The sequence below is a fragment of the Triturus cristatus genome, chromosome 5_2 (genome assembly GCF_964204655.1).
Source record: "Triturus cristatus chromosome 5_2, aTriCri1.1, whole genome shotgun sequence".
In the NCBI taxonomy this organism is placed as follows: domain Eukaryota; kingdom Metazoa; phylum Chordata; class Amphibia; order Caudata; family Salamandridae; genus Triturus; species Triturus cristatus.
In genome coordinates, this window is record NC_140588.1 from 803222889 (window position 1) to 803247334 (window position 24446).

A 24446-nucleotide genomic window follows, 5' to 3' on the forward strand; every position below is an offset into this window, starting at 1 on the left:
TTAACTAATAGAGAAGCTGTTGGAGAGGTATAAAGTAATGAGATTATCTCAACCATTTTGGTGCTAAAACAATGTAATTGCAGAGATTTAAGCATAGAATTCCTTTCCAGTCTGTAAAAATCTTTCTCAGTGTCAATAGTTATAGAAGCTATAGGATCCTTAAGATCAGAACAATTGCTTAAGTCATTAAAACATTAACTTGCGTTATCTGAGGGCAATCTAGCATTTCAAAACCTGATTGTTCACTGCCAACACGTTTAGTTAAAAAGGAAGCCAATCCATTGACCAGATCTTCACAAATATTATACAATCTGTGGTCATTAATGAGTCAGGTCTGTAAATCTTGCATAAAGCAACGTTCTTGCTCTCTTTAGGAATTAAACAAATCACAGCTTTTTGAACAGAACTGCCTTATGAATCAGTAGAGGATAACCATTAAAATAGATCAAAGAGCTTTGGCCAAAAGAAATGGATAAATGCGAGTAAAAATTCAATGGAACAACCTTCAGGACCGAAGGTATTACTTTTTTATTGCCCATCAACTGCCTTAGTTATTTGGTCAGGGGATAGATCCTATTCCAATAGGGAAATAAACAGATTATGTCTTTGCATTTTTCAATTGAGTTTAAATGAGTATTAATATCAGTATCACAAGTAGCTACTTAAAGGGCATACACAACTTCATTAAAAATGTTAGTTTAAAAAAAAGAAAGTTCAGATCTTTATAAATTTTAGTTCCCTGGATATTTAACAATTTTTGTTTATTCCTTCCTTGCTTTCAGATAATTTGCCAGTAATTTCCCAGCTTCATTATTGCCACCATACAATCTTGCACTACTCTTTAACAGAAAGAAGGGGAGCACTATCTGTAGAAACCTTAATAAATTGAAGTTTGCAATAACCAGCTTACTTCAAATATCTTTTTTATTAGAATAATAAAATTGATGTTTCAACGTTTTAATTTTATTCATCAAGATATTGTAGTCATTTTCAGATTGTTTTTTCTTCTTGGAGACAAAATTATATATGAAGCCACAGGCTGCTGCTTTAAAGGTATCCCAAATAAGTTGAATTGATAACCCAGTGTCTTTATATGTATCACACAATTCAAACAAAAATGTTTGAAATTCACTGGAAAAGATAGGATCATTTAGCAAGTAATTATTAAAAATCCATGTGGTAAAATGTGTATGAATAGAAACCAAATCCAAATCTGTGAGCATTGAGGCTAGATCTGAACTCAAAATGGATTCATTTTTTAAACTAATCATGCTTTGGACTAATTGTTTACTGGGAGATATATGATACAACCTGAAAACGATAAGCAGGGGAATAGAAAGAGATTTCCTTACAGTAGGGTGACGTAACCTCCTTAAAGCCACTAATGCTTTCTGAACCGTAGTAGACAAAAATAGTTTATGCACCTTATAAGATATACATTTACCTAGGGAGTGTCTATTTAAAATAAAATCTATAATTTGACTGCAATCACCCCCAAGATGAAATATTGATCAACAAATTTGAATGCTTTTTTGTAACATTAGCCCTACAATTATAATCCACTTGTATAGGACCACAGACATTAAAAATAGTAATTGGAATTTTAATAACCAGTAATTGAGCAGCAATCTACCAACCTTCAGCACCGGAATCTTGGGATTTAATTGTAATATCGAAGTGTTTAATACCAATAATATCTGATCCATTTTTTTTATTTGAAGTTGGGAAAACTAGATCTTTATCTACCCAACACCTTTCCAGCTTATATTCTTCTGTCTCTGTTAGATGTGTTTGTTGTATTAGGACCAAATCCAGTTTAAGCTTGGCAAGGTGGGGTAAGACTGTCGTTTGATAGGGTAGTTTAAAGCATTAACATTCTGAGTAGAAATCATGAAATATAGTAACTGTAAAACACCGATACATAATAAAGGTTCTACTTTTAGCTAATAATGATACAATAATTTTAAATAATGAAGAACAGTGAAAGTCAAAAGAGAGAAAAAAGTGGGAAATAGAAGAGTGTTAGGAGAAAGGGAGCACAAGAAAGGGACAGTACATGAGGAGAAAAAAGGTAAAATAGACTGAAAAAGCAAAACACATGGTGACTGCAAAACATACCTTCATGGGAACAGAGACACTGGGAATGGGGAATGTACATGACGAAGATAACACATCCAAGGAGAAAACAAGTTGGATGATGAGGAAAAGTATAATACATCATATTACGGCAAACAAAACAAAATTGCAAGACCTGAAATGAGAGAAGAAAACAAATCATAAGTGAATTGCTCAACATTACATATACAACAAATAAACAAAAGATAAAAAAAGACAATTTAGGTTTTTGAAGATAGACACATCTAGAAGTATCCATAACATAACCTCTACTCTACAATCAGCAATTTTTTTTTATGCTCTAGGATAATCTAATCTAACAGTTTTGTCCCTGTAAGTAATTTTGAAGGAACAAGGGTGAATGAAACCAAAGTGAGCCTTCATGGTCCTGGCTGAAGATCTAAAAACTCTTTCCTGCAATCCATTACAGCTTTCGGCTCATCTTTTGTGAAGAAAGTTTCATTCCTGACCATGAGTTGTTTCTTCGCTTTTGCTTCATTGATGACATTGAGAAGATTTGTGAATTCAAGACATAAATAATGACACTACTAGGTTTCACGGAGAAAGAAAGGCATGTTATTTTTTCCAAGTCTATGAGCCCTCAAGTCATTCAATGAAGTAGACCTTGGCACATCTAATATTTTGGGGAAAATAAAATTAGATCATTCTCTTCAACTTCTTGAGGGAGATCATACATTCTTAGATTATTATATCTATTCCTATTCTCCGAATCTTCTGTGTGTCTTTCAAAGCATCAGACAAATGTCAGTAGATGTATCTCATAAGTTCTTGACAATCTGTTCCACTTCTGAGACCCTTCTGTCCATGTAAGACCACTTTTCATCTAGTGCTTGGAGCCTTGTTTTGGGTACATCCTCATGTGGTCGAAGAGCCCTAATTTTCTCCAAGAGAATCTCCTACAAAATCAGATAAGTTAACTTATCAGGATAAGGAATGGTCTGTTTAAGTCTCTTATTAGCAGTACTTGAGTTTGAAGCTTCCATTGATGATACAGGTTTGGGAATTACAAAGGCAAGATATGTTGGAGGTCGGTGTCTGCCATTATGTTGAACTACTCTCAATAGTTACTGGGTCAAGAATATTGTGTAAGAAGGAAAGAAGACTTTAAGGGAAAGCTTTAATGCTCTTGGTTTTCCTATACTGGAGACACCAACCTCCCAGTAGGGAGGAAGAACTTGAATGAAAAAAGTACCAGAGGATAAAAAAATAGATGTACTTTATACATGGGAGTGGAATTTGCATACAAGTTAAGCTTCCACCTAGTTTAGCACACAAAGTTATTACAGCTATCAGTGTTTAATCCAATACAGAGGTGACTTAAATATGGTACCTATTTTGAGAGACGTAGAACAAAATAGTAAAACACAAATTGAACCGTAATAGTATGACAAAAGCACTTGATCATGAGCGCTGTCCTCTAGAGCATGAAGCAAGAAGCAAAAAAATCTAAATCAACCAAAGACTCTTATGAAAATATTAAGTCATTGTGCTGATTAGAAAAACCCGGGTGACAACTTCACAAAATAGAAGATGGTAATGAAAAACAAGAGCGGGTCTCTGGGAATCAAATTTCATATTATGAAACAAACTATCTTGACAGTTTCTAGGAATTATGTTGCACTGTTGAAGCAATACACAAAATCTGATCCACAGCTAAGGAAGACATTTAGAGTGGAGCATCATAAGAAGAAGGAATGGAAAAATATCTTTCCCATTATTAAGAATGCGCTCTGCTTTCTCCCTAGACCATACCGGCCACATGCAGCATGTGCTCTCATTCAAAAAGCCAACACAGTTGCTTTGAGAATTAAAGCAGCACAGTCCCATTTTGAAAGTTCCACACTAGCCCTTCAGCATCATAGCCACACCCCCCAAGTATTTCCTGAGTTTTGGTCATTGCATATACTCTCCAGATGTGATTAGCTCATAAATGTTTATTAACTAGTTTAGCTCTCTATCTGGTCTATATTTTCTTCCCCCACCAAGGCCCTTGCTGCTCATGTCAGTTTCTCAACTATGGCATAGAAGGAGTATTAAATGAGAAGGTACATGAAGTGATTTAGAAAGCAGGAAAGAGGTTGCAGGTGTAATCTCCAAGAGCAGCTATAAAAAAAGAAACATCACCCAGCTGTTGGACATGGGAAGGAAACCCAATATGGAGAAATCATTTTTTATAGTAAATGCACCTATACATATAAAACATATACAAGGCAGTTCCTAAAAAAAAAAGACGCTTTGTGAACTGGTTTTTCATAAATGCCTTTCATATTGAAATTTTCGATTCAGTAAGATTAAATGGTTTCTCAAAAATGATACTCTTATTGTTCGATGAAATCAAAGACATCTATAATGAAAGTACAGTATAAACAAGGAGTGTTCATTGTGAGGGAAGTGTGCAAAGACTAGTAGCAAATGTCCAATGTCTCTGATTAGGCGATGTCCATTATTTGGGGGGGATGCATTTATTCCTTGTTGTTTAATCCCTTGTGTACTTGGAAACATCTCTGAGGTTTGGAGGAAAATGTGAAATACAACTGGGTTCTTTCTTTCTTTCTTCTTTAGGTGGTAATGCTCAGCTCTGTTGCAGATTTGCTGAAGTATATTGATGAGAAGCAATTAACAACAGAATTTGGAGGCACCCTTGAGTACTGCCACAGTGATTGGGTTATCTTCAGAACTGTATGTAATTTTAGTTTGTTTTAGATTGTTATGCTATAATATGCATTTTATTCATGCTGCCCTGTAATTGTTTCACCCTCCGATTCTGTTTTTGTGCTGGTTTTGCCAATACAAGAACAGCTTTTTGCTGGTGGAACAAAACAATGACGTACCTGCTACCTCATAAAACTTTACCAAACTAAGTTCTATCAAGGCAGGCACTCGGCTTCATTGTTGAATGTTGGTTGTCAGAAGGCAATCATATTAGCAACTTTTATTTGCTTTTTCCTAAATATTGAACAATTTATTTGCTTTATGAGTCAGTAAGTCAGTGATTGAAGGGTGGCTGTATTTAAAATGGCTGTCAGGGATGAACATCTTTTTCTAGCAGCTTTCGACACAATTGAAGTCAGAATATGATGAGCGAATATGACCAGGTGCGGTCATGACTAAACTATGAAAAAAGGACCAAAGGAAATCTCCTGGTAGGCTGTAAGACAATGGCAGAAACGGTCTGTCCTTTTATTCAATCTGACATTTCTCTGGTGGGCTGGAGCTGTTGGAGGCTGGTTTTGAAAGCAGCTGCATTTCCCTCTGTCACTTTCTGCAGGTCTCCAAGGTTAAATGCAGCAAGCACAGGGGGGACTTTTAAGGGAGAAAAAGAGAGAAGGAGGGAGGTGGAGAGAAGAAATAGAGAGAGGAGGGATGGTAACAGATAGAATTATGAGAAGTGGGACTGATTTGAGCATTTTTGCTATGGCTGATTTTGGTGCTCCAGTCTTTAAATGGGGAATGTGCTGCATTTAGAGCTTGATTATCTCTATACTCTTCACCCTATTCAGCCCCGAAAAATGAGACTGAGTGCAGCCTATAATTCTCTTACGGGTACATAAATGATTTGTGCCAGTTGTGGAATAGTGCTCTTGTGTACTTTGCAACACATTGAAATATTGGAATAATTCATGTACATATGTGTGTTGTGTGGAGTTCCTCCCTGCTGCACTGTTTTTCCCACAGCGTCTTTTGCAGAGTGCTTCACTGGACAGCCTAGATTCTGTACCAGTTCTTACTGGACTAAAACCCTGGAATATTCAAGTACTTTTGTCACAGTCCTACACAGATGGCATAGTTTCGTATAATTATATTTGCTACATTAATTGATGATTGGCATTTATGAAAATTGAGTAATGGATGCATTTGTGGTAAACATTAACTTACAGTGAGATCTGTTTTGTTTATTGGAATAAAAAAAAACTTTCTTATGATGGAAAGCGAAGGTCTTCCATGGACATCTACACAAAAAAAGATTAGGAAACAGTTGTCAAACACTGTGGCCTCGGTTTATCAGCACTTTCTAAATTCTTCCTTAGCAACCAAATCACAAAAAGTGGGACTCCTTGCTCAGTAATGTCTTTCTGAGTCATCCTCTCCTCTCATCTGAGTTCCACCTTTTCCAGCAATTGCTGCTACTCTCAACCATGACCTAGGCATAGCCTCACTCCTGTCAATGCCTCTTGCCATCGCTTGTCCAGGCCTTGGGCAGATTCAGGTCAAGAGTATCGCACCCACGCAGGGGTAAAGCATTGTGCCTCTACATTTAAAGCACTCATGAACTCTTACGTCAAATTCTGGAATAAGGAGAATCTTCAGCTCGTATTTGTTGTACTCAAGGACCCATTCCAATAGATTAAGCATGTACAATTACATGCTGCCCCACTATACCATTTTAACTTTCTCCATGTAGCCTGGTTACCTACATCTCACAGGATCACCACATAATTGAACAGCAAGCTCGCCAAGTCTCTCCTTATTTCTTCTTTCTTGCGCAGCGTAGCTGGGCTATGCCAGCAACCTTCATGGAAGGGCCTGGGTCAACCAGAGGTTGTTGCAGTCATTGGATCAGGAGCTTTGAGATGTACTCGGTGGTCATTGATGGAACATAGTATAGCACCCAACGAAAACAGATCCTGCTTGATCACTGCTTGTGTGCTGAGGGCAGATGGCTATTTGATATTGAAGCACCTGTTGAAAAACCAGAAGAGGATGGACACTCAGACCTCTGCATAGAGGCCTGGAAAAGAATAGAGGAACATTTGGATACCAGGGACAGCATCATAATAGAACGCCAGAACTTTTATTATGGATACCAAGCTGCAGGTAACACAGTCGAGGGATGTGCTGCAACATTATACATATTGGCATCATCCTGTGCATTTGGCATTACGGCCGAAATGATTTGTGACCAAGTGGTCATGAACACCACATGTATCAAGGCTCAGGACAAGTTACTGTGCCACAAAAATCGAAGCCTTTGCAAATTCCCTGGCAACATTAAAAGTATTGAGTGTTCTGCAAAGAGTGTGAAAACCCTCAAGAAACCAGAAGAATGTGACAAAGAGGTGAATCTTGTGCACGCTAATACACAACCCAGACATGATAGTGGCAAACCAAGAAGTACAGTCAATGGTTTCAGACCAGACAAATCTAACCATAGGGAATGTTAATGTTGTGGATTTGGCAGCCATTTGGTGTCTTATAAAAACTGTGCCGCACTTGGAAGGGAATGCCGCAAGTGGGGGAACAAAGACCACTTTGCCAAGGTGTGCTGTGCTAATAGTTGTCCAAAAGAGGTATTTGCAATAAAGAATGATGACAAAGATGACACCGAAGACGAGGAGAGCTTAGAAGAGCATGTCCTGTTGATGGTCATCCTTGATAAATGTAACACTTGTGATCAACCAAAATGCACCATGCTTGTGAATCATCATGACATCATAATCTTAGTTGACACTGGTTCACGGATCACCATTATATCCAAAGAAAAATACAACGCTTTACCAATTGAGAGCGTGCTCTGGTCTGGTTTCATCACTCAAAGTACATAGTTCAGGGGGAAGAAACATAGAACAGGTCACACAGTTGCATAGGACACAGTTAAGTATGCAAAAGCTGTGTATTTCTGTGCAAACTCTAATTCAAGAGAGAGCAGTCAAAGGAACTAAAACTGTGTAGGCAGTGTAAAGAGTTTCTGTAAAACTAATGTAAATAGAATTAAACATGTACGTTCGAGGGACTGAAGAGTTGAAACTAATAGGATAATGGAAGCCTTTAAGTTGTTTCTTACTGTTAATTTGTATGTTCGACTAGTTTTCTCGATCCTCAAAATGAACTGTAGCTAACAATGAAACGGAACATGTTAACAAAGGTCTTACTACTTCAGGTCTTTTCTTTTTGTACACAGTATTATTTTAGAATAAAATGCTTCAGATAGAAAGTGTCTCAGATAACATCATATCTTGATTAGCACGCTTTGTACACTAACTAAATTTTTGATAATCTTGTATTGTGTTTCATTTTAAAAAATGCCTTTCAGTAAAGCACTTTGATGCGCCACGAGTGCAGTTATCGCTTTATAAATGCTTTTTAAACGCGCTTCTAGATACTTTATAAACCTATACAACTGGTTTAACATCTCTCTTGCTCCAGGCCATTGAAGGCTTTGCACTGACAGTGAAGGACATTGCTCAGATGCTTCAGGCTTTTGGGACAGAGCTGGCTGAAGCAGAGCTGCCTGAGGACATATACTCCATTGAATGCATACTATCCATGCGCACTCAAAGATATTGCCAGCTGAAGGTATGTTAAATAACATTCAAAGTATGGGATAACTGAAAATATTTATTTATTTATTCAAAATAGTTACATTGCTTGACTTTGACCTTTTTTTTTTTTTTTTTTTTTCTTTTTATTATCCTCATCTGCCGCTTCTTCACCCTTTCATTCTTTGTAGCACCCTAGGGTGTGTTCATCTCATTTATGAAGAAAGATTATTGCTTACTAGAAGGCAAAGGACTAAAAAATGCTGGTGCCCAAGCCAATCCTTCCAAAGCAAATTTTCTCCAAGAGATTCAAAGCAGCTTAATCATAGGACCTTCATTTTACATTCTAACAAAAGAACTTATCCCACTTTTTAAATAATTTATATCCCTAGCCATCACCCATAGTGCTTCAAAAACAGAGTCCAAAATCCATGCTTCTTTTTATAATGACCTGCCAAATCCAGTTTACCTATGGCTCTCATAGTTCTAATCCAAGACAGATCAGTCGGAGGATCAGGAGAAACCCAGAGTTTACAAATTTCCCTTCGGGCCAGCAAAATAGCATAAAAAACCAACTTCGTAGCATCATCCAGGCCCTTACCTTGTAAGTCCAGTCTTCCTGTAATAATAGCTTCAGGGCTTACCTTAATACTCCGCTTTAGCACCACTGACAGACGATTACTTACAGCATCCCAGAAGGCCTTGATAGCCGGGCAAGTAACAAACATGTGGATATCATCCTCATTGAGGCTGTTGCATTAAGGACATCTTACAATTCCACCGTCTTTAAATTTAGCCAGCCTCTTTGGCGTCCAGTAGGCCCTATGGAGAGTGAACAATTGATTCCTTCTTAAATTAGCAGGCTTAACCACCTTATATAGAGTCAACATAGTTACTTGCCATTGTTCTTCTGTCGCGATCCTCGGCAAGCACTCTCCCCACAGGGTCTCTGGCAGTTGAAAGAGGCCATCTTCCATCTCAATAATCTCCCAATACCACAACGCCACCTCTTTCTTCATATTAACAGCTGATGCCAGTCTTTCTTCCAAGTCATTATGACGCCCAATCAGATGTTCTTTCCCATCTGCCCAGCTCTGAATCTGAAGATATTTAAATTTGGAAAACTTCTCGCCCCAATTTAGCTCGCAAATAGACCACGGAAGTAGACTTCCATCTACAAATAGCTCGCCCCATTTCTGAGGGCCTTCCGATTTTAATGCCTTTGCCAATGCGTCTTTCGACCAATTTGGGGCGCCCGAGGTTTCCCATATTGGTGCTCCAGCACTGAAATATGGAATTTTTATGGCCCTCCTAACTCGATACCACATCATTGCTAAGTCTCTTAAGACCTTCAGTCTTACTTTTTTAAAGTATTTTGGGTCCGCAAACTTATAAAGAAAGCCCGCCTGTTTAATTTTCTCAGTTCTCAACAAAGCCGAGAATAATTGCCCAATAACCGAATTTCCTGGGGTACCTAAAAGCATTCTGCAGTTTTTAAGCAAGAAAGACCATGAATAAATCTGAAAATCCGGGGCGGCGAGACCTCCCTTAATACATTTTCTCCTGATTTTTTTCCAAGATAGTCGCGAACCCTTGGATGACCAGATGAATGAGCCTATCTCACTCTGCAACTTTGCCAGCCCATTCTTGTCGACCATAAGAGGGATAGAATCAAATAAAAAAGTTAACTTCGGCAGTACCATCATCTTTACCAAATTTACACGGCCAAAAATAGTTAAAGGAAGATGACTCCAACCCCTCATTAACTTAGAGATGTCTTTCCTGATTTTAACAAAATTAATTGTAGAGAGTTGCTTTATGTCTTGAGTAATTTGGACCCCCAAATATCTGATCTGTTTTTTGAGAATTACACCCTCTGTTGCCAAATTCCAAGACATAATTTCAGTTTTGTCCGTGTTCAAACAATAACCTGAAACTTCGCCAAAGCTTTTGGTGATAGTATCTATCGCAACCAGTGTTTGATCCAAGTCCGATGAAAAAATGACTATATCGTCTGCGTAAAGACCTATCTTTCTGATCCAACCGTGAAATTGAAAAGGTGAAATAGTATCCGCTTGTCTAATCTTGCAGGCCAATGGTTCGATATAAAGATCGAATAAAAGCGGGGATAAAGGGCATCCCTGCCTGGTACCTCTCATTATCTTTATATGCTTGGTCAAGACTCCGTTGACTAATACTCTAGAAGTGGGGGACTGGTAAAGTGATATTAAAGCTTGACTGAATTTCCTTCCTAATTGCAAATGCGTAATTAAAGCTTTAAAAAAAAAAACAGTTTACACGATCAAAAGCCTTAGCGGCATCAAGAGCAACCACTGCGAGAGGCAATTTCTGATCTACTGCAACATCAATACTGGCTATCAGGGAAAACGTTAATTCCTTTAGATGCCTGCCTTTAATAAATCCCTTTTGGTCCTCATGAATAATACCAGGAATAACTTTAGCCAGCCTATCTGCCATAATCTTTGCAAACAATTTATAATCACTGTTTAAAAGTGAGATAGGCCTATACGATTCCATATTTTTAGGTGATTTCCCTGGTTTTGGGATAACAATTATATTCGCCTGGTTCCAGGATGTAGGAAGTTCTATGGTGCCAAAAAGAACTCCATTAAACACCTTAACTAATAATGGTGACAGGCATTCAGAAAAAGTTTTATACACTTCTACAGGAAGGCCATCTGGGCCTGGAGCCTTGCCTGTCTTGACTTGTCTGATAGTTTCCTCTATTTCTCCCTGTGTAATTTCTTGGTCCAAAAAATTCTGAAGGTCGTCGGTCAAAGGCTTTAAAACCTTTAGCCAGTCTTCAACCCATTGCATATCGGGGACCAAGTCCTCCCTATATATCTCCTTGAAGTATCCATAGAAAGCCTCGACAATGTCCTTGGTTTCTATCACAGAGTTTCCTGCCATTTTGCTGTTTACCTGAGATCTACTGCCCGGAGATCTATCTAGCATAGGGTCCAAAACTGTATTAAAATCTCCAGCAAAAACTATAAACCCCGTGAGACCCATCATCTCTTTAGCTAGTTCGTCCAACGGGCCCACATCATCCTGATTTGGGCCATAATAACCTATAACATTATAGATAAGGCCAGCTATCTTCAAATTCACTATTAGCCATCTACCCTTGGTATTTGCCTTCTTACCTTCAACTGCACAATCTAAACCTTTCCTGACCAACAGAGCAATGCCTTTTGTTACCAGCGTCTGTGGGGTAAAATAAACGAAATTTAACCACCGGCATGAACCAAGAAAATTCTTACTCTCATTCTCAGTTAAATGGGACTCTTGAAGAATCATAATACTCGCTGGGTAATCTCTCAAATATTTTAAGATCCTATCTCTCCTTGCTTTAACCCTTAAACCATTAACATTCCAGGACAGCCAAGTAACCGTCAACACCCTACCCTCCATCATCACCAACCCATTTCACTCTATCTACCACCCAGGTGAAAAAGTAGCCCATGAGAATCGTTTTAATATTTTCCTGCCCTCCTCCCTCCCTAAACCCTACCAACCCAATCCCCCCACCCTTTCTTACCCCACCCCCCTCCCGGGAAAACCCAACCATTGACTTTTCTTGTTGAATTATATGCATGTGAGTTCTTTTCTGTATTTGCAGTGCTGTGACAGACTGTACCACGCTGTTAGACCTGGCACATTGGTGTGAGTCTCCCTTCCATTTTTCGCTGTGCCTCATATGTTTTTGCTGGTGTTAGTTGCTCAGGGCACTGTGCCACTGCTGTCCATTGCCACAGTGCAAGTGCTCCCTATTGTAAATTGATGTATGAATTGGTGATTCCATGATTGGTTGGTTTGGTTTACTTGTCAGACCCTAGTACAGTGCACCAGGAGTGCCCAGGCCTTGTAAATCCAAATACTGCTGGTGGGCTTGCAGCACTGGTTGTGCCACCCACAGAAGCAGCCTGTAAACATGTGTCTAAGGTCTGCCATTGCAGAGCCTGCGTGCAGTCTGGTACTGTCATGCTGACTGGGCAAGTGCACCCACTTGCCAGTCCCTAAACCTTCCCTTTTCTTCATATCAGACACCCCTATGGTAGGCCCAAGGGCAGAGTGCATTGTAACGATAAGGTAGGACATGCCCTGGTGTGTGTGTGGCATGTTCTAATAGTGAATTACAGCCATTTTCGTTATTCACCATTGCAAGGCTACCTGTTCTCCATAGGCCAGAAGGGGCAGTTTGGTTATTACATTTTATAATTCTAACTGACTCAGAGAACATGGTAGAAATTCGAATTTAGTATGCCTGAACTCAGGATGATAAAATACATCTTTTTGTGAAGTTGATTTTAACATTCTGTGTTTGAAAATGCCACTTTTAGAAAGTAGGCATTTTCTTGTCTAACCATTCAAACCTGCCTCTGCTAGGCTGTGTGTATTCCTTTGTCTGGAGTTTGAGTGACAGGGCTGGGGAATTCCAGGAGACAGGGTGAGGTGTGCCAGTGGTGAATAGAGAGATCTGCATCCAGATGGGTGGGAGGAGTTGCACCTGGGGCCTGAATAGGGCTGTGCCTGCCTTCCACAATGCTGGCTCCACCTCCTGGGGAGCGGCTGATATGTCTGCCCTGCACAGTGAATGAAGAGAAAGAATCCTGTCAACAAAGTGCTCCAGTGCGGTACTTGCCTTCCACAATGCTGGCTCCACCTCCTGTGGGGCGTCTAATGTTTCTGCCCTGCACTGTGAAAGGAAAGGAGAACTCTGGTAAACAGAGTGCTCAGGAACTGGTTTGGACTGGGCAAAGGCCCCTCGGCCTTCAGATGACAAAGGATTTCTGGGTATAAATATTTGGACCCTGATCCCAAGAATTTAGATCACTTTGGGAGAACAAGAAGAACCTCTGCTGAGGGAGGAACCAGAAGAAGCTGAGGAGGAAACTATCCCTGAAACTGGGGGATTGGCCTGCAGTGGTTACCTTACTGCCAAAGAGAGGAGAAAGGAACTTTGTGTGTACTTTTGCTCAACTTGTGAAGGATCTCCAAGGGCTTGGAAAAGAGCTTGCCTCCTGCTGAAGTCTCAGGAACAACAGACTTCACCCCCCAGGTCGCCAGAGTTCTTTGGAAGTTCCTGCTGCTGTTGTTGGGCCTTCTGAGGGACTGCGTGTCGCAAGGAGCTGGAAGCGCGACTCAAGAAGGAGAAGCGTGCCACCATCGGAGCTGTTGTCGTCGCATCTCGTAAAGTGTGTCGCCGCTGCAGCATCGCATCGAGCGGAAGCGTCTCGCATCATCCAGGAAGTGTCTCGCAATGCCGAAGAAGCGTGTAGCCATCGCAGCTGAAGCATTGCTCTGCATCAAGAGAAGAGTCTCGCATCGAGGAAGAAGCGTGTCGCCATCGCAGCCATCGTAGTTGTTGCATTGCACCGCATCAAGAAAAGCGCCTCGCATCCACGGAGAAGCATGCCGCCGTCGGAGCTGCTGTCGTCGCATCGTGTAAAGGGGTGTCGCCGCTGCAACATCGCATCGAGCGGAAGCGTCTCGCAACGTCGGAGAAGAGTGCCGCTGCCAAGGCCGCTGTCGTCGCATCGCGTAAAGGGTGCATTGACTTAAAGTGTCGCATTTTAAGAACTTAAGAGAACTAAGTAAAATCCTACCATCTAAAGTAACAGTATTGGGTTAGTTTTTCGTTTAATGGTCTTGTGGTAAATCTATATAAAGAATACTTATTTTTAATATAAAACCTGTGTGGTGTCCATTTGTAGTGTTGTCACTTGGTTGCTGTATGTGTTCACAAATGCTATACACACTGCCTCTGAGATAAGCCTGTCTGCTCGTGCCAAGTTGCCAAGGGGGTGAGCAGGGGTTATTTTAGGAGTGTACCCCCTTACCCTGACTAGAGGAGAGGGTCCCTATTTGTCACAAGTGCATACCTGTGCCAACTAGAGACCCCCGAGTCTAACACACGCTATATCCACAAATATCCTAATTTGTTCACCAGCTCACTATTATGAAAAGACATTGCGTTGATGAGGCCGTAGCTCACCTACACTTCCCCTGACTTCCATTGAAGAGAGAAGCAGCATGACGCTCTCCGCCGTATCAGATATTAGCCGTGCAGAAGTGTGGCTGTGAGACTCACATTGATATGTAAAGCTCCAGCTTCACAGAAGCTGCTTGGAGATCCTTAGACCCCCCCCCCCCCCCAGTCTAGAGGAAACATTTGATTTCCCCTAAAGGTTTTCAGGAAGCGGTTGCAACTTCAGCAGACTATTGGGAGATCTGACAACCTGTGGATGAATTCCTCACTAAAAGAAAAAAATAACAACTTGATTCTCTGTCTAGCCTTGTTGTGGTGGTCTAACTACTCTATATAGATTGCCATAGGTGGTGTACATGCCACCCATGGAGAACTGTCCATTTTAGTCATTGGTTCCACAAAGTTCTGGAACTTACATTGGAAGCCATGGTGGTTAATCAGCTGCCCAATCTAGAGTGACTAGGGGACCACCCAGTCTAGCCGAGTTAGTTTCATGAAAGACTGCCATGGAAAAGGTGGAAAATGTTCACTGTAAGTTAAGTATAGTGCCATTAGAGAAAAATCCAATATAGTAGTATGGCTATACATTTGGCAACTGACAAGGCACTTCAAGTGTGGGGGGTACATTTCCACTAGCTGTGCTGAAATGACAGCATTGCTGGATTTTCAATCAGAGTTCTTTCTATAAAGGGATTCCTTCTATGGTGGATACAAACACATTGGTAAAGAAATCTCCACCAGAGGAACATTTGAGATGACAGATTTTGTTCCATTGACTGGCAGAAATTTCACCAGTCAAAGTCTAAATCAGTCTGTGGGCGTGTATGAAAAATAGGCTTCAGGAAGTCCATTTGATATCTTGATATATGCATTTTATATTGTTCAGGATGATATTACGACAGTAACAAAAGAAGGAAATATGCTGTTGAGTAACCTGGAAGAGCCTTCTAGCAGTACAGAAGACCTTGAAATTCGTCGAGAAAAACAGGTGGCCTGGGAGACTGTACATAGGTGAGTGTCTGACAACAACAAAAACGAATTCTTCTACAACCTGATTCATCTTCAAGGTTTTCAAAAAATATTTCTTTCATCATAAATCTCACTTACTTATCAAAGCAACACAAAACTTTTAAAGGAGCTTAACGTGTTCTTTTTATTTGTTGAGGCTATCGAGCCCAAATTAAATTTTCATTTCTTTATTTTAACTTTCTGTTATAGTCGATCAAGTGAGAAATTAGATATGCAAAGTGATAAGTTAGTTTTCTGAAAAATGGTGCGATATTTGTGTGCTTTCTTTGAAGTACACCAATATGTTTTCTCTGGTTACAAAGGAACTAAAAAAGGTCATCAAACTGGGGTCTGTTACATGAGATCTTGGCCTACACACCTTCACGGAGCTCATGTGTGCGTGTTTTGAGGCCCAAACCCTTCTTAGAGTGAATAGCTTTTCCAGTTCCTCCTTCAATAGGTTGGACAGATACCTCAAATGGTGAAAGGAGCTCCAATGCCCCAACATGTCCATGGCTCCCCCTTCTTGTTCTTACTTGTAAAATTTGAACTACACAATTCATACTCCTTTAATTTAATTAGATCAAAAGAAAGCGCATTTGATTATTTTTCTCGTGGAATTGGAAAACAGAAAGAAATAATAAAAAAAAAAAATAACAGCAGGAGCAAATGAACAAATGTACACATTACTTTCCAACATAGTCATAGCACAGTGGCAACACAAGATTTTTTCCTGTGAGTGATCTTTAACTAGACTTCTTTTGCTTCTAATGGAATGTCATCTATGCTAGCAAATGTGGCTTGCAAAGAAGATGTTCACCCTCAGTTAACAATATTGGTAATCTATTCTTCCAGCTGCTTGTTTGTTGTCCTTGTAGGTGTGTTAGGTGCCTTCGAGGATTCCTCTACAGATCACTTGAAGAAGTGTGTTCCACCACGTTAGTGGCTCCAACCCAGAATCGGTTACTTTTCAGTCCAAGAGCTGCATTAAAATTGGATAAAGTTGTGAATAATTGTACCGACCTATAACGCCTCCAGTTTGGGTGTGTGAATGAGGGTAAGAATTGCACCTATCATGTATACTGTGAATCCGGCAGCCAATTCTCCTCCATATATGCTGCCTTGGTTAACAAGTCCACACGCACTAGGGCAAAACAAGTCACATAAGAAATTAAATAATAATAAAAAGTAATTTTTAGTAACCACAGGCTTAACCCTGCTTAGTAAGGTCCATCTACATAGTGTTTTATTCAACTTGGGCTGCAAAATTGAGGAGGCAATCCTCTTTAAGAAAAGAACCTTTATTATATTACTGAGCATAATTGTCATGCTTTGTAAACCTATGGATTGTGGCCATTCACATACCGGGGATGGCACAGAATCTGTTACCTCAGTAACACATCTGTTCTCACAGTTATCCAAAGAGTTCCTGCCATATTGAGATACAGAAATAATAAAATCAGCATCAGAGAAAATGCACAATATGGGGCAAGCAAGTGAAGGTCATGGCAGTCAGGGTATCTATTTATGTTATATCTGATGCAGTGGTGCAGTAGGTTTATTTGCTTATTACTTGATACTCCTAGAAATGAGTTGTTAGTTCCTTATTGCAGTAGAACGGGGGATGAAGCTTGTTAAAACTGTGTAAAGATAGAATTTCAGATTCTCTGTGCATACGTGATATTCTTGCATTTCTTTGTGTCTAGGCTAGTGATGTTCATGTTGCAGATATATAGGCCCCTTAAGATCTTTATGTTCCTTTCAGGGTACTGTGGCATGTTGACGTTCACAGCTCTTAAATTAAGCAGCAGGCTCGGAAGTTAATGTGGGTGAGCAGAGGATGCCAGAGCAGTTACTTTAAAGAGGAAACTTCTGTTTAAATTCCCAAGTCCCTTGAAGAGTAGTGCTATTACTTGAACAGTGCTCTTCAGGGTAATCTGTGGGAGTCTGTAATAGCAGTGATCATTGTTTTACCTCCATTGAGGCGCAAACTGATTCACGTTTAGCATCTGAGTTTTTCTCTTAAGATATGGAAAGGATGTGTTCATGCTGTCTGTGTCTTCCTTGTAATATCAGTTTAGAAGTTGATGCTCGGGTTGATGTTTTTCCAAGAGCTGTTCTTGAACTGATGCATGCCTTTTCATGTTAGTAAATTTTAAATTAAATCTTCAGCTGGTTTAACTCCAGATTTGCATTTGACATCGAAGCTTTAATAGTGGAGATGTAATCCTTCAAACTGTTGATGTTGTTTTCAGAGAGAAGCGTAGCTTCCATTGTTGCACCAGGTGCAGTGCCACTTGGGTCCATAGGCCTGAGGGGACACACTAAACCCTGATTATTGCTATATTTTAGAGTTCAAACAGTGGCCAGGCAGCCCATTCTCTTCCTTTCTCTAGGGCCCATGACTGGCTAGGCCGCTGTTTCGAAAGGAGGCCTTGATGTAGTTCTAGGTATCATCATTGTATTGATGGTTTTATTATTATTTTGTCTGTTATGATTTAAATGGCGGTATATGTAGATTTACAAGATCACTGGTGATAATATGGAGCCTTGAGACCAGTCTCTGGTTACAAGGACATGGCCCCTCCGTAATCAATAGGGAAAATGTTACTACAAGTAACCCTACCCACTTTTGCAGCAATTCTTTTGTGCCTACTTCAGACAATCTCACAGTGCACACTCTACCTAAACACAATACGGCAAAACCTTTAGCAGTGCTCTGTGTTCACCCAAGAGGTGTGGATGGGGAAATTAACAACCCCTCCTCTGTGGTCACTCAAAATCTGTTCTAGGAGCAGCGCCTTTCCCACTGGGATTGGTACCTGGCTGACTAGAAGGACAAAGGAAGGGGCAGGCCCAGGTGTTAGCTACATCCTCTGTGACAGGATAGACCTGTTGAAGTAAATTAGCTCTTGGGAACTACCCAGATGGCTATACTGTCAGAGGAACAGAACACCTCCATACACCCAAGACCTTTGTCTCAGTTCTAGGAGCAAGTTCACACCTCATCAAATGGGCAATTCAGCTCTTGGGTGACAAGTGGAAGCTCATGCAAATGGGCTTCTAGATGCATTAGGCAGGTAAAAAGTAACGTTTTAAAAGTATCATTTGTAAAATATTTAGCACAAAAGTGATTTTATCAATGCATGGACTTGTAATAAATATGTTAAAAAGCCCAGGAATAAACTATGTTGCTTGTTCCTAAGTGTAGGTCTCATTATTTAATTCAAATGTTATATCCCAATGCTTTCCTATGGCTCAGCTAACCCTGCTATAGTGCAAATAGCTTTTGAGGCCTTGTCTTAGTAAAAGCATGTTTTACATTAAATTTGTACATGTCCTATTTTTAAGTAGCATGCACCTTGTCTCATTGGTAATTAAGGCCTACTTAGGGGTGATGTAATAATATTTAAATGGAGGATTTTAAGACGGGTCAAAATTGCTGTCAAAAACTACAAAGATGGGCTACAGTGGTACGCCTGCAGTCACGTTTTTACTGTCTCCCTAGTGGTGGCACAACGTGTACTGCTGTCCACTAGTGACATTTAGTTTACAGCAGTGCTTAATTTGGAAAACAATACATGCCAGTGCCATCATCAAAAGGCCACTGCAGCTTGCCCCACCCATTGCTCTGGCTAATGAGAGTACCAACTCAACTACTAACCATAGTCCTCTTATATATGTAACAATTCAGAATGTTCCAGGACCCCAAATGAATAAGAATGCCTTAGGTGGCTTGTATTAGTCATTTTAATGTATAATGAATTAATAAACAACTGTTGTGCTTTTCTCTAGATTAGACTAACAGCGCCACCATGTGGCAAACTAACACTGGTGCTGGTGATGACAATTTAGTGCCGGTGCAGACCACCGGGAAAAAACACTGCTTAAATTAAGCACTGATTTACAGGCTCTGGGTACAGTTTGTATCTTATACAAAGGCTTACAGGCAAGTTAAATATGCTAATTAGGAGTATAGCCAATTTCAACATTTTTAAGGGTCACAGCACGTGCACTAGGCAACTGACCAGCAACAAATGCTAGCAAAAAGTGGAGGTGAGCATGCAAAAAGAGGCATTTTCTACAATGTTAAGTTAGGATTTTCACTCCCTAGTATAATTGGACTATGCAAGTGCAGCATAATAACATAAAATACAACGATTTTAGGTGGAGCCTAATTTAACCATGTACATGATGCAATATGTTTATTAACATATCAACTATATTCTGTGATAAACTAACAAAGACTTCTTCTGAAGGTGTACGTCAATCCAGCATTGGTAATGAGAGCAGCAGGTGGAATGAAAGGGGTATGATTGATGACAGAGGCTGTCATTTTTGAGCATTCACAGCAATGTTTGTTGGCATAATGTAATTGAAAGAAAACAAAGGGGTCCACTTAGCTCTAGTTTCTTCTTCTTAGCATAATGCTAAAGGTTTGCGAGCGCCAATAAAGAGGAAGGCAAAAGAATCCATAGAGCGCTAGTCAAGGTCTCTCCAAAGATGAACAGAAAGCAAACTTATTCAAAATGACCTGGTACGAGTGAGACTGAAAGAGAGCCTGTCCAGGAGTCTTCTACCATATTTTTACCTGTTTTCATTGTATACGAATATTAATGTAATGAACAAATCCGCATAATTGAAATCGCATGTTACTGTGTTCTCTCACTATTGTTTGGTGCATAAGCAGATTTTCTACCAAATTTAGATGTGACCCACTTAAACGCATGTAAAGCCCAATCAAATCTCAAGTTTATTGGCCTCTTATGTCTAATAGCAGTGACCTGAGCCATATCCAGTTTATTTTTTAAGATCAGTACTGACTATGCAAATGATTACCAGTTCGATTCATTCCATATTGTAGTGATGTAGGGGCACCTTGACTCACTCTTTATAATTCCAGTCAGTAAGGTAATATCTGGTGATGCTGGGTGACCTTAACTTGGCTTATACTTAAAATTATGATGAAGTGGTTGAGAGCCAAAGGTACCTGTCGGTGCGCGGCTGGTGTCTCATCTGATCTGGCAGACGAAACCTATTGCGTCAGTGTGACGCCACATGCACAGACACGGACGTGGCTGTAGGGTAATCTGCAATGCGGTCTGGCTGCTTATCTCAGTCTGGTCTGACGTGACTCCATCCTGACTTGCAAACGGTCCAGGCTTAGCACCAACAGGGGAGGAAACATGCCTCAGCTCTGCTCTGCAAATTCTATGGTAGATGTGTCATGTGAGTGTCTGAAAATCCATCATGGCATTGGCACTTACCAAATGTTGAAAAACACACATCACAGCTGTGTAATAATATAAAAGCACTAGTTTTAAAATCTACAGAATTATTCAAATCTTTAGTCATTCATTATTCTGACTCCTCAGAAGTTTCATTCAAATTTAATTGCATGGACTTGCACTTCTTCCATTCTGCTTTGAGCGTTTAGTATCGCTTTTTTCACAATATTGTCTTATGGGCAAATACATTCCTTTTCATTGCTTTTCTGTAGGGTGTGTGAAATTGTGCATCTGTTCTGATAACTTCAAATAATTCGCATAAATACTATGATTACTACTCGTGGGGGGGCAATGTTCTCGGCATTAGAATTTCCACTCGAGAATCATGACTTCTACCCCCATTTAATTTGCTGCGAGAAACAACTGATTGCCATAAATCAATCTTTAAGAAAAACGGTTATAGAGTGAAGTTGGGAGGAAATGGCTTGCCCGTTTTCTGCGCGGCTTAGTATTAGCGAGGAAGTATTGCCAGTTTGTGGTGAGTAACCAGCCCGGGGCCTAAACACAGGAAAAGATTCGACGGGTGAAGGGTGGACTGCTTCGCAAGATCAGTTTCAAGGCTCTTTTACCTTTACTGTAATTCGTCTTTCCATCCATGGTTCCCATAATTGAGTGCATTATAACAAATGTGGCCTGACCACAGCTTTGATGCAATAATAAAATAACTTCCCTAACCCTAATTTTTTTAGCTCCTCTTCCATTCATATTTGCAAGCAACGCTATTATATGAAGTCAGATTTCGTTTTTAGTCTATCAACACACAGATCATTTCTCTCGCCTTACACTGCCATTTATCACTCCTTTATACATTTCACATCCCTCCACTTCTCTCCCATGTTCTGTTGAAAACAAGGCAATCTCTGTAGGAACAAAGTTTTTTTAAGCAGTCACTGTGTAATGTCAGTACACTATCCAGATGTACAAAGCTTTTGTGAGGTTGTAAATAGTTTGCGACCACAGAAAATCTGTTTTAAATGTACAAACCACAATTTGCAATTCGGTAACTTGTTAAACATGTGAGTGTTTTATTAAAAAGCAATCATAGACATGGTGGCCTGTTGACCCAAGTAGGCCACCATTCCTGTGATGGTGTTGATTCCTGGTGAGTGACAAACTGTTACCTACCTCTTTAATATTCATGAGTTAGGTCAATTTGCGACCCACTAGGAATCACTATTTTAAAATAAAGTTTTCTACATTTGTAATAGCGATTTTCAAATTGCACTTCGGAGATGATTGCAATTAGGAAACCACTATTCCTAATGTTAGTACATCTGACCCCAAGTGCCTCTTACATTGCCTTGGGGGTACCCTGATGCAGAGACCGGCAATGAGGCCCCAGTTGCGGTACATGAATGTGCACCAGAATACAGTTGACTTGTGCTAGGCCAGGAAAAAATCTTCCACTCAGTGGTGGAGCAGTCTATGACTGCAACCCCTGGTGAATGAGGAGACAAGTCCCTATGTGACCTTCTTAGCTCTTGGTCAAAGAACCCTTGTTTAGTGCAAGAAGTAGACCCCACAGTTTGCTGATATATGTTCTTGCCTCCCTGACCTCCTGAGTGGTACATTTCCATAGTGCATGTTATGTAGTGGGAATCATGCCAAGGCAATCAAAGAATTAATCTATAATGCAAATGAGAAAAAAAAACGATCTCCAAAACATATACAGAGAAACTCTGCTTGCAATATGGATATTACAATTGGGACTTATATAGTGCCAAACAGTGTATCACTATAAAAAGTGACATGATTAGTCAACGATTTAGGTACTGTGCCACTCTTGGCAGCTAGGCAATGTATGTAACACACGCTCATTGATCCAAATTACAGTTCAAAAAATTATAAAAATGTCCTTTATTTGACACACTTTACTTTCCCAATGGACAGATAGATCACCTCAGTCCAGTGCTTAATTTGAGCAGGTCGTTTCCCGTGCTTGGCACCAGCACCTAGTTGTCAACACTGGAACTTATGATAGTCTGCTACATGGTGGCACGGTTTGTCAAATTTAGAGATGAGCACAGCCCCACTTGTATAATAGTTCAATACACATTAAAAATTACTAAAACCTGTTGCCCAAGCTATTGTTATAGCGTTTAGTGGCCTGGAATAGTCTGAATTGTCACACTTGTAGCAGTGTGATGGTTAGTAGTTTTGTTGGCACTGTCATTTTCAGCGTTAACAGGGGCAATGGGTGGTGCAAGCTTAAGTGGATCCCCAAAGAGGTCCCTGTAACGTATTTTTATTTTCCAAATTAAGCACTGCCTCAGTCTTATTTTAAAATCAACATGTCGACTTGCCTTCTGAATATGCCTCTTTTTGCCACAAGACTATAGAGTATGTTAGTTTACTTGGAATGTTATCCGTGTCCCTCCCACATTTTCGTTGTGAAATGACCAGAACTTGCCTGGTTGAGGCAGGAAGGCTTCCTTTTTGCCTTGTCGCCTCATATTTGTGAGCCAGTTTTGTGGCAGCCGATATTTATAGGCCACGTATCCTGCCAGCAAGCTGCCGGCTCCTGGAATCTTCCTGTTTATGAGATCAACAATACCTGTTTTTATTTCATCTCCTAACACAGTGGCCTGAAGTTCCTCCTGTTGATCAGGAGCCATTCGGGTCAGGGAGGAGGGATTCAGATAGTCTATATAGTGTGGAGTGATAAAAGAAAGATTCCTGTGATTATGGCCCTGCGTACTCCATAGTAGAGATTAGATTTTCCACGGCACCCTTTATTTAGGAGTGCCATCACTTGTAAATCCCTCACCTATGTCTCTACCCCCAACAGTTCCTGCTATACAACTCCTTTAACCCCATACGTGGTGTTCAAATATTGACCTTTGATGGCCTCTTTAAATGTCTCAATTTCAACTAGTGCATCAGTTGCCATCCCTTCATTTTTCAAAAAAGCCTTGCTTCCCCTATTGTACCTTTAAAAACAGGATTCTCAAGGGCTGGCACCTGAAGGTAGGTGTCACAGCCCTGTGTTTCACCCATTGCGATTACGTCACTAAGTGATTATGTTCAAACACTGTCCTTCAAAAGTAATCTGCTTAGCATACCTTGGTGACCATATATCTGGTACAAAAAACATAAGCCTGGTGCATAAATTGTGCTTAAGACTGTGGTCAGTGCCTCTCTTTTTGTCTGTGGCCAGGTGGGTGATGGTCTATTGCTTTCATGGGGTCTCAGTGTGCTCAACTTACATCTTTTCATGGCTAATTGAAAGTGAGAAAGGCTACCATCCATACCTGTGGCCATTTGATATACCAAGTCCTATGATTCTATCGGATCTGTAAAAAATTAGGTCCTACAATCCAGAGAACAAAAGTGTGTATTTCGACCCCAGTTCTCTCAACTTGTTGTTGACTGTCAGAAATAATTAGCATTGTTGCTGGACTGCTGCTGCTTAGTCAGAGAAGATCCTGATCCTGCAGGTAGCCTATTCATAATGACTAGTGTTACAAGCATGGTGTAGGATTAAATCTCTCTCTCAGTAATTGAAGAACCAGGCCATCACTAGCCTCAGTGGGAATCCCGGCAGCTCGCTGTGTTCTGGGACCCTATGTGTGCGTCCAATATTGAAAAATTTAGAGAGGTCTTGTGGGGCACCTTCCTCTGCTAGCCCCTGTTCAAGGAAAGAGGCCATGTCTGATCCCTCCTACTCCTCTGCCAGCCCCAAGAAGGTCATATTGTTACTTCTGGAGCATCCCTTTTGAGTTTTCAGCATGATACTCCAGGAAT

At 40.3% G+C, this 24446-nt stretch overlaps 1 protein-coding gene across 3 annotated transcripts in view; it reads left to right on the forward strand.

Annotated features, from left to right (window-relative positions):
- The window catches only part of MCF2 (MCF.2 cell line derived transforming sequence), an 830978-nt gene that overhangs the window by 414907 nt on the left and 391625 nt on the right, over positions 1-24446 (forward strand). For all 3 annotated transcript variants that reach the window (XM_085607961.1, XM_085607960.1, XM_085607962.1), the window contains 3 exons: positions 4699-4815; positions 8281-8430; positions 15293-15417. In XM_085607961.1, the coding sequence (XP_085464087.1) occupies positions 4699-4815; positions 8281-8430; positions 15293-15417 (392 nt within the window). The remainder of the gene's footprint in view (positions 1-4698; positions 4816-8280; positions 8431-15292; positions 15418-24446) is intronic.